The 11,480-nt window shown below is 27.8% G+C and overlaps 1 protein-coding gene and 1 pseudogene across 1 annotated transcript; one reads left to right on the top strand and one right to left on the bottom strand.

The window, feature by feature from the left end:
• The first annotated feature begins 545 nt into the window (after positions 1-545).
• Positions 546-2,035, top strand: LOC118648609 (annotated as a pseudogene).
• Positions 2,036-2,355: 320 nt separating this feature from the next.
• On the bottom strand, positions 2,356-11,480 carry LOC118648611 (L-threonine 3-dehydrogenase, mitochondrial-like). The gene is given in 7 exon segments (XM_036294941.1): positions 2,356-2,677; positions 2,946-3,011; positions 3,014-3,070; positions 3,073-3,210; positions 4,831-5,091; positions 8,772-9,035; positions 11,130-11,480. Coding segments are annotated over 7 exon segments (1,110 nt in total). The 5' UTR covers positions 11,293-11,480; the 3' UTR covers positions 2,356-2,516.

Raw genomic sequence — 11,480 nt, 5'->3', positions numbered from 1 at the left:
CCAAGATGAAAAACTTGATCTGAAAGAGAGCTTAGCTGGTTTGTGGAAAAGTTACAAATATTGATAGCACTGATATTTATAAAGTACCTTCGAAAAAGTATTGATTTGGTTAAAGGACGGAAAGTATACCTCAAAGCAGGAATGGCATATATTACTCATATGGATCTAAGTTCTGTGTTTGTTCCTCCTATTTTAGAAAAAATTTAGTTACAGGATTAGAGGTATGTAGTTTTCATTAGTTTCAAAAAAAGATTACCATTTAACCATTTTATTTCTATCTGCAATTTGGGTCTTTAAGTCTAGCCTACATTTTTGTTCTAAGCTTTCAAAAAATTTGGAAAAATTCACGATTACTTTTTAACATTTCTATTATAAAATAATTTTTTAACTTAAATGTATATTATATATTTTTTTTAATATTAAATTTATGAAAATTTTTATTAAAATTTAAACAAATCTGAGAATAAAATTTTATTGATGCCAAAAAAGTCCAAGATTGCAGACATAAAGTTACATTACATTCAATTAATTTCTATATCTTACAGAATGCAAAAAAAAAATTCAATACACAATATATCAGATGATGAAAGATTGACTAAATACTTAAATGGTCTTCCTTCAGCTTTTTCTGGCATGGCACGTGTTGTGTGGTCAACTACAACCACACCCATCGATAAAACTGAATGATGTATAAGTCAATTATTTTAGCTGGAAACTGTACTTTCTTAAGTCATTTTATTTAAAATCTATTGTAAATTATTTTCAGTTATCAAAATCATCATATCCGTTATGCATGAGAACACTTCACGAAGCGTTGTTAACCAACAATCATTTAAAAAATTCAGGGCGCATGCAGTATGGATTATTAAAAGGTATAGGTGTGACCCTAGAAGATGCTCTTCGTTTTTGGAGAGACGCCTTCTCAAAAAAAACAGATGGAGTTGGATTTGAAAAAAATTACGCCTACTCCATTAGGCACTATTATGGTAAAGAAGGGAAACAAACAAATTATACTCCATATGGTTGTCAAAAGATTATATCTAGTTCAGTTGGACCTGGAGAATACCACGGTTGTCCTTTCAGACATATGGATCGTGATTCGCTTTGCCAAAAGTTAACAAGTTGCGGCATATTCGCCTCTAGTAAGACCATTAGTTTTGTCATTATTCCAAAACCAAAAGTTTTTTTATGTTTAAAAATTGTATTCTATTTTAGATGTGAGTGAAATATTAGACTTAGCCAAGGATGGACAATATCATTTAGCATGTGCTAAGTATTTTGAAGTTATCCACAACAAATCAGCAAGCAAACCACTTTTACATCCCAATGCATATTTTAGTGAAAGTCGTGCAATTTTCTGAGGACGAGAGTGATAAAGGTAAGAAAGAAGAGAAAGAATTTTTAAGGGAAAAGTATTTTAACATTCATATTACACATATGTAACATTTATTGGCAGATATAGATAGCAAAGAGAAATTCTCTCAAAGTACGGTTGGAACTCCCGGAAGCCTATCTTCAAGGAGAAGCGATAAATTTCCTACACCTTCTAGAATAACAGAGTTTGCTGGGACACCAAAGAGGAATAGATATGCTACACCTACGAGAAGTATAGACACGATCGGCACTCCTTCGAGAAAAGATCAAAAAACAAATTATCAAACGCCTTCCAAAAAGAATAAAATGACACCAATAAATATTGCAGAAATGCTGAACGACGATGATTTTACAGAATTTATGGATGTAGATACTATGGATCAGAGTTAACACATACCATTCTGTCTTTATATTATATGTATATTTTTCGCATTTTATTTACGAAATTTCTTTAGTTATATATTTTTATTGCTATTTATCAATATTCTTTTTATCAATAATTATCAAATTAGAATTAATAAATATTTATATACAAAATAATCTCTAGAATCTATATTCTCAATTCATTTTTATCGATAAATGTACCTTTAGGGATGTGGTTTATATTATGTATACATATAAAATCTCAAATGTTCGTACTTATTATTAAAAGAATTGAAAATATGGGCCTAGATTCTAATTTTTATGGCCTATATCTTTTGATAATATAATTTTTAAAAAATGTTTAGAATAAAAAATTTATTTTTAGCATATTAGAATCTAATTATATTACTATTTTTATTATTTGAAATTTCAGTGATATATATATTATACTCTTTTCTACCTAGTCTCGAAAAAGTTCCGAAATTCAATCGTGATATAGTTAAAAAGTTTCTTGTAACAAGAAAATCACTATTTTTTATCTAATTTTATCTGATCTAAGATATCAGTCTACAACTTTGTTTGCGCCACCTCGTAATATGAAAATATTTCTCAAAAATTTATTTTAACATAATTATATTAACTAGCGATTTTTTCATGAGTTGTTTCTTTCGAACCATTGAAGAACTTTGATGAAGCCACATGTATTAAATTCATAATAGAGAAGCTCACAAGGCGTATATCAATTGAAAGAAGTTCAATATGTATACATTTTTATGCAATTATACATAGCTGTTGACCTCTTTCAATCGATGTTTCGGTAGAAAATTCGTGCTAACATCCTGCACCATTAATTCCACCAGCCTCTGTAGATCATATTTGTGTTTCCATCCCCAATCCCGGCGTGCTTCGCTATCGTCAAAAACTTGCGGCCAGCTTTCCGCTGAATGAAATCATATCGACATATAAATTTTAATTCAATTATCTTTGTTACATAATCGATTTAGTCACTGCATCAGTCAATGAATAAATAAAAATACCCTAATGTAATTACATTAAAAAAAAAAAAATATTTTAATCAAATCTGTATGTAAAATAAAATTAAAAAAATATTAATTTGTAATTTATTATTCTAAAATCTTATTTTTTTAATATTTTTCTTAGTCATTTACACTAATGTTTGTTTAGCAATTGGTGCAGTCCGTACGTACCAATATGTTGTCGTTTGTCAGGTTTATAAGTAATTTTCAAATCCGGTATATACTTAAGGAGTTCATAAACAGCTCCTCGGGGGTGAAACTCATGGCTGTGACGTTGTAAACTCGTCTACGCAGCATTTGTCAGGTGTATTTAAAAACTGAAAAAGTGCCGATAGACAATCTTCGATGTATATCATCGGCAGTCTCGTGTGAGGCTCTAAGTAGCACTCGTATCTTTTGTTTAACAGTCCCTCGTGAAATACCGCTACGGCGTAATCTACAAAAGCGTAAAAAAAAAATTATTGAAAATCTATTAAACGTGTAATACACATACGTATAATTAAATGACATGTATATAAAAACATGTTTTTCATCGAACGTATATTTCCTGGTACTTTACGCATTGAAAATTAAGAAAAAAGCAAAAACAACCAACCAAGGAAACTCGCTGCATTATTTGCTAGTAATATTGTCCTTGAGAAACGATACATTCTACCATTATGCAGTTACTTCAATCGCAGTTAATGCTCTAGTTCTTTGCAAAAGAAGGTAAAAGATAATAATTTTCAGTTATCAACCTATTCTACATGCGGCATTAAGCGTTCCTTAAGCATAAATATGATTATCTTGCCATGAATCGGAAAACTTGAACACGCAAATGTTCGTTTGAAAAATCTCATGTTTTAAAATTCCGTGACAGTGAATTCTTAAAGATGAGATATTAACAAATACACTAAAAAAAAAAACCCGCGACGAGAAAAATTACATTAACTCATTCCATGTACTTAACGGTGAATGATGTTTTAATAGTAAACAAATCATTGCAAACATAAAACATTACAAAGTAAAGACGCGTTTCTGTTATGTCCTAAGCGTAGATAGTACTACATGTTTAGTTTATATACATTTTAATTATAACGTATGTATAATTTATAAAACATGATCAGTAGTAAAAAACATACCAAAGATATTTCTAAAATTATAATTTACGACAACACAGCTTTTACGTTTTTATATATTTAAGAAAGATTTATTTCTTATAAATAAATAAATTTTCTATTATTATAAATTTACTTTATTTATAATAATATTACCTATTATTATCTATATATATATTACATATTTTGTTTACTTTTAATTTACTTTAATTAATTTAGTAATGCAATTTTTAACTGTGTGAGTCAGTTTTTATTTATGCAACTTTTACCATAATTAAATTATTTTTTTAATTATTAATTTAATTTAATTTATAAATTTTTTTTTAATATTAATTTATCCTGAACATATTTATTAAAAATATTTATGTATAAATAATGTTTTTATAATGTATTATTTATAAATATTTATAAATGTAAATTATTTATAATCTGGCTCGCCAAATCTATAACATTTTATGTATAAATACATGTGTTAAGCACGCTTTGATGTATATACAGTCTCTTACCGTATGATATGTATGGAAACGCTCATCTGATCACGTCTCTTAAAATTTGATTATTAATATATTTGTTAATATTCTAAATATAGACAGCAAAAATATTTTAAGTATACAATATATATGTTATTGTATATAATATTGTTTATTGAAATATTTTGTTTAAAATATTGTGAAAATTTTCTTTATCCATAAAATATAAACATTTAATAAAATATATTTTCTTAAATGTATTTTTGCCAGAAACAAAAAACGTTTTATCTAACGTTTTTCGAGTGAACATTTCAATTCATGAAAAATGTGTTCTAGAACTCGATTATAAACATCCTGGATAAAACCTTATAAATAATTTTTTAATGTGTGCGTGCGTGCACGCACTACCTGGGACGTTTTTATTATAAGGAAAGATAGCAATTGATTATTAAATAAGCGATAAGTATTAAGGAAAACTTTTTTTCTCACCAGTGGTACCGCCGCCAGGTGGATCGCTGCTAATTACACCGGGGAATCGAAGACACCGGAAATCGAGACCAAATCGATGATGGTAATACTCTCCTAAAAGTTCGGCATGAACCTTGCTAACACCATAGATCGTACGGGGTCGTTGCACCGTGACATTCGGGGTAGGATTCCTCGGCGAGTCGGGACCGAATGCTCCAATTGTCGACGGTATGAAGATCCTCAATTTATATTGCTTCGCCAACTCGATGACATTGTGCCTTCCTATTAATTTACAAAAAAAAAAACAGACAATGAATTAATTAATAGTGAGCAACGTAAACACACATTCACAAATATCTTGAAAATAAAATATTTTTAATGTCTAAAATTTACATAGTTTCACACGCCTTTTCTTTTAGGGGATATAGATACATCTAGACAGATTAAAGCAACACCTAACTTTGCAAATTTTTTGCTTCAAATACAATATACAAATACAAAAAAACCGACTTTTATAAAACACTATAGTTTAAGTTCATAAAGTTTGTACCATTTTGCTTTCTAATTGTCTTGTAGGAACAGCAAATGTGTAAACTTGAAGAATTTACACATTACTACTTATTAATTTTTATAAAATAATAAAATGGTTTAAATTTTTATTTAACATTTTTTACAATATGTTACAATGAAATAAAAGCAAATTCCTTTCCGTTTTTCTACAAAAAATTAACAAAGTTAAATCGTCATTTTGATGTATTTAGTTGTGGCATTTAAGAATTAAAATCAACAAGGAAGAAAAGATTTTAAAAGAGCACTGATATTTTAATAAAAAAATAGAGACCAAAAACGAGCAAATTAAGGTGTAAAAATTTAGTGGAATTTTTTATTATTAACCAAATCAATTATAAAACTGTACGTTTCTACTTACTTAGTCTTCTTCGCAGTAATTTAACATACATATGAAATAAATTAAGACATTGCAAACAAATTAATTAATTAATTAAAGAAACAAAGAATTGAGTCATAAAACAATTACATACAGTTTAACATGTCAACAGGTTACAAAAAATTCGGTGATTATAGTCAGATAGTATAAAATTTGGTGGGTGAAATGGTTTGTAAAATACAAAACTGATTCTTATTTCTATACGAAAATAGCTTGAGTTCATAGTTAGAATCGTAGTAACTTTGTTGTTAAATTAATAAAATAGAGTTAAAAAGTAATATAAAATTTGTAATCTGAGGAAAATAAAAAAGTAAGAAAACTAAATAAGTACAACGTGAGCACAAACAAAAATAAATATTATTGAACTATTTACTCACTGTGGATGCAAAAGATGAAGTATTTAATTTTAATTTATGCTTGACGTATATCTCGATCAATTCGCAATGTTCAAGCGTTAAATTGGATTCTTGCTGTAAAATTCGATCTAATCGGCTGACATTGTTTTTTATTTGTAATAAGCGCGTTATTTATACTTTCTCCTAACAGTGTATGTTTTTATTGTTATTCTTAAGTCTGTCTAAGATGGCAAAATAAGATTCATCTAACAGTTCGGTATCTTTAAGTTCGGTATCTTTGTTTAAATTGAGACCGTACGACTGCTCTTGATGTGTAACATTTCTGCAATCAATCTTCTGTTATTCCTTTAACGCTCAAATAAACAAGATTTTTCGTAAACTTTGACGACGTAGACTCTGCATAAAAACGGATAAATTTTTATCCAAAAGTACTTTTCTAGGGGTTTTAAGTGTACTTCGAATGCCGTCGAGAAAAATTGAAAAAAAAGTCAAAAACAAGTTTTTGAACTCTTTTTAAAAAAGTCACGATTTTTTCTTGTGTAAACTTTTTTTTTAAGTGGATTTTCTTTACCGTAATGGATAAGAATCGGAACTGCATAAAGCGTGCATTTTTTTAATTGTTACTTGAAAACTACGCAGCGTAAAAATTTGTTTTCACATGATGGATTTAGTATGGCCGTCTAATGTCAGAAATTTTGGAAATCCCCTTTTTTCTGTCCAAATAATTATGAGTTAATTTACTAATGCTCATTAATCATTTAGAAACGTTTGACCATATAAGTTTGTACCTTGAAAAGTGAAATTTAATATGAAACAAGAAGTTTTTGTATTTTACAATCATTTCACCGACCAAATTTTATTCTATCTGACTATAATTATCGAATCTTTTTGTAACCCGTTGACATGTTAAACGTTAAATTGTGATGTAATCGTTTTATAACTCATTTTCTATGTTAAATTAAATTATTGTATGTTAAATTACTGCTGAGAAAGACTAAGTAAGTCGAAACGGACAGTTTATAATTGATTTGGTTTATAATAATAAATTCCACTAAATTTTACATCTTAATTTGCTCGTTTTGCTTCTATTTCTTTATTATTCTTAAATAACTTTATTTAACTTTAAATCAAACTAAATCTAAATTATATTTTTTCTTGATTTGATATGTTTCCTTATACATGTATATATGCAGATAGCACAGTAAATTCTTAAACTATTATTGAAGTAGTCTTCTGTTATAAACTTTTATATACTTTGTTATATTGTATTTGCAGTTTAAATATTAACCAGACATCTTACATAGTGAGAAACATCGAAGAAAAAGAGAGTTGGCAGAAATGATTTTTATCAAAAAATACACCAATAGTATAAACCTTCAGAGAGACACCGAGAATTTTAAACCAGATTTACAATAATATTATTGAAACTTTATGACTTCTATTGGCAACAATGTCAATCTCACTCGTAATACTGTACGCTCGCTCAGCATCTATTACTTTAACATATGCTATAGTTGACTAAAGACCATTGTACTCTTTCTTATGTTGGGGTTTCTCAATGATTGTAGTTTTTTATATGACATTCTAATCTGTGACACTTAATTTTTAATTGATACGAGATAATGTAACAAACACGTGAGTTTACTAACTTCTATGTCTTTAATAATTATTAAAATAAAAATGCAAGTCTCATTATTTTCTGCTTTGAGTTCAAATTCTTCTTTTTCTTTTTTATCTTTTCTACATACTTTGGAGTTACTTGAATTGCATTTGGTTTCAATTTTATAGTTTTCTGGCACAATTAATAAAAATGTGTGACCGTGTTATTAAAGAATTTAATTTATATATGTACTTGATAAGAGCTCAAAGCGAAAGCCAAAACGTCATCTTAATTTGAATAGAATACTTGCCAGCTAAAGTCGACTTCGTCATTAATTCTTTTTAATTGGTTTTTTATTACTGGCGACTTACAAATAATTTAAAAAAATTGTCTAATTAGAATTGCTTAAATCACGGATTAATTTTTTTCTTTTTTTTTTTTTATTGGCAATGTAACTGCTATAATATTGTACGTAGTAAAAAACACTGAAAAAATACCTTTACAAATTCTTAAGATATTTAAATATCTGAATTACAAAGAGTTTATCATAATAAATTTCTGAAGAATATTTTGACACTGATTTGATTGTAGATACTTTATAAAGAATTCTTCAAATATGTATTTTCTTAATAAAGCAGATATTCATAATAATAATATATCTCTACGATTTCTTATTCACCTGTGCTATCTGGATATGCGTATATCCCTCAAAACGGTCTCAATTCTGTTTATCAAGCATGTTTTCGTAAATCGCGGTACTATCTATCGCGTTTCGACTGTTACTCTGTGTCCGCTTTCTCCCGGACACTTTCTTCCCTTCGTGATCACGACCGCATCATAATTAATATCGTAATGACAAATTTACTCGTCGGCACAACATTCCATTTCACTTGGACGCAGTTTGCGGAAAACTACGTACATCCTCGCACGAGAGGTTTTGCGTTCTATTAAGTATTAAAGCAAAAACAAGAAGTAATTACGTGACGTAGTAATATAAAGCTAAAAAAACGCGATCCTGATCTGATTTGATAACAGACGTGAATCATATGATTCCATATACCTTCGATGTTGACTCTGACGGCTAACGGTACGTTTTGTTCACCAACAGCGCTAAGTAGAGCACTGAAGTGGATGAGCCAATCGATTCTATAGTCCACAACGATCTTCTGTAGACCCTTAAAGTCGAGGATGTCGGCGAAGATGAAGGGACCGTTCTCCAAGTTCTCCTCCGATGGTTTAATAATGTCTGACAATATGACATTCTCATTGCCGTAATTTCGACGAAGTAATTTCGCGCATTCCGTACCCAATTGTCCGAGACCACCTAAAAAAAAAATCGCAAACATCAATAAAAATTTACAAGACGAAGAGAGCATCCATATACCCCGATAGGAAAAGATTTATAAAATTGTATGACAAAATATTGTAAAAGATTTATAATCCGTCATTATGAGGGCATATGTTGAGAAAATAGATGTATAAAAACCTTAACCTTTTATAAAACATTAATAAATGTTTGCGCAATTAAATTTTGGAATAATATCACTGCAAACCCAAGTATGTAGTTTTACACACTTTAAGTGTCAAAATGCACAGTAAAAATACACAATAAGGTGTGTACAATTACACAGATAAAAACGAATACACACGTACAGACGTGTAAAAAGTGACTACATAAGTTTACACACTTAAAGTGTGTAAAACTACACACTTGAGTTTGCGGTGATGTTAGCATAACAATAGCGATATGATAAATCATCTTAACAGCACATTTGCACAATTATATTCAAAAAAAAAAAATTGTGCAAAAACTGAAAAAAATATCTTAGTCATAACACGTTTAAGACATTTAGAAATATAATTGTGCACAAAAGACTCAAATTATTCCTCAATTATTCCTAAATTAGGATGCACAAATATTGAAACGTGGAATGTGTAATATTGCATGTTTCAATATTTGTGCATTATAATGTAGGAATTATTTAAAAGTTTCTGACCGCTCCCAGCAAACACAGAACATAGCAGCAACATTGCGGCAATGTTATAACATTGTAGCAACATCACAGCAATATTACAACATGTTCTGTGTTTGCCGGTCTATTACTATCAATAAGATAATTAACTCTCCAATGGACGCAACTAATCTGTCAAAGTGTCTCTTTTTCAATCTTTATTAAATATCTATTGAATAAGCAATATTTGTTAAACTCATTGTAATACCTTTTGATATTAATTTTGAATTAAATATTAAAAATCAAATGCTGCAAATATTATAAATATTTTATTATTGCTGCATTATTGCTACATTATATTGTAAAAATATTGAAAATTATAATGTGATAATTTTAAATACTGAAATAATTACAAAATATTTATGTTATGTTTTAAATTATATTTGTTTAATCTTTAACAAATATTATTTAAGAATTATATTCTGACAAAACTGTTGCATTATGGCGACTCATCTTAGCACAATAATGCTATTATTGTGCAATGTTTGCAAAATCTTCCTGTTGGTGTAATTGTATTTATGTGTAAAATATCTCTCAAAACTGACTCAAATTTTTATAACAGAAATGTGTCAAGTGTAATGTAAAAATATAATGTAAAATAGTTACATTTAATAACCAATTAATATAATAATATTATGATACTATAATATAACGTCATATTTACTAAAAATAATTTCCATTTTTTAATTATTTAAAATTTTTAAAAGATTAAAAGGTTAATAAACACAGATAAGAATATAAAATAGATAAATAAAATTAATTTAACATCAAATAAAATTATTAAAATAATAGAATGTTTTAATGTTTTAATGTTATACAGAATTCTTTAAAAAGTTGCTAGAATACAAAACAAAATTTACAAAAATGACAGTGCACAGTCTAAAAATTAAAATTAATTAAAATACATAATAATAAAATATAAAAACACAATATAAAAACAAATAAAATAAATATGCAGCTTCTAGTATTTTATCCTTATTTTTTCGTATCTCTCGTACTTTATCAATATTACCCGTAGGAAAAAATTATGCAAAAATTACTGCACAAAAAATTGCATATTTTTGTGCATAAATTTCTACAGTTTTTACAAATTTTTGTACAAAGTTTTTGCCTTCAGAACTTTTCTGCAGAAAATTTTGCAGAATTTTATCCAAAAGTAAAGTAATTTTTTCTGAAGACAAAATACTTCAGAAAACATTACATAAAATTCTGCAAAATTTTCTGCAGAAAATATGCAATACAAAAATATACAAAATATGCAATATTTGTGCAGTAATTTTTGCATATTTTCTTACGGGTAATAATATTACTTAATTAAAATTTTTTAATTATATAAAATTTGTTAAATATATTAATTTAATGAAAACAAGTTTTTGTTATCTTATTAAGTGTTATTAACTATTTACCTGTTATTAGTATCCGTGGAGGTTTAATTATATTTCCGGTATTGACAGATTTGACATTACCAGTTTCTTTGATCATCTTGCGAAGAGGATTGATAGTTACGTGAAAGTTTCTACGAAAGTTTCTTGTAAAATAATACGAGAAGCCAACATTTTTGCACAACATTATTCTAATAGTCGATGCACTATGATTTTCGAGTAAATAAGTAAAAAATAAGCACGATGTTACTTCTTATTGATTTTTCGATTTAACTTTTTGTACAATAAAATTTATATTAAAAAAAATATAGTCTAAAATTGTTCGCACTATTTTAAAGTGTCCACTGTGTAAAAAACATATGCTTTTATGAAGAA

Source organism: Monomorium pharaonis, unplaced genomic scaffold (assembly GCF_013373865.1).
Source record: "Monomorium pharaonis isolate MP-MQ-018 unplaced genomic scaffold, ASM1337386v2 scaffold_541, whole genome shotgun sequence".
NCBI classification, from domain to species: domain Eukaryota; kingdom Metazoa; phylum Arthropoda; class Insecta; order Hymenoptera; family Formicidae; genus Monomorium; species Monomorium pharaonis.
This window is presented reverse-complemented; position numbering and strand designations above follow the sequence as displayed.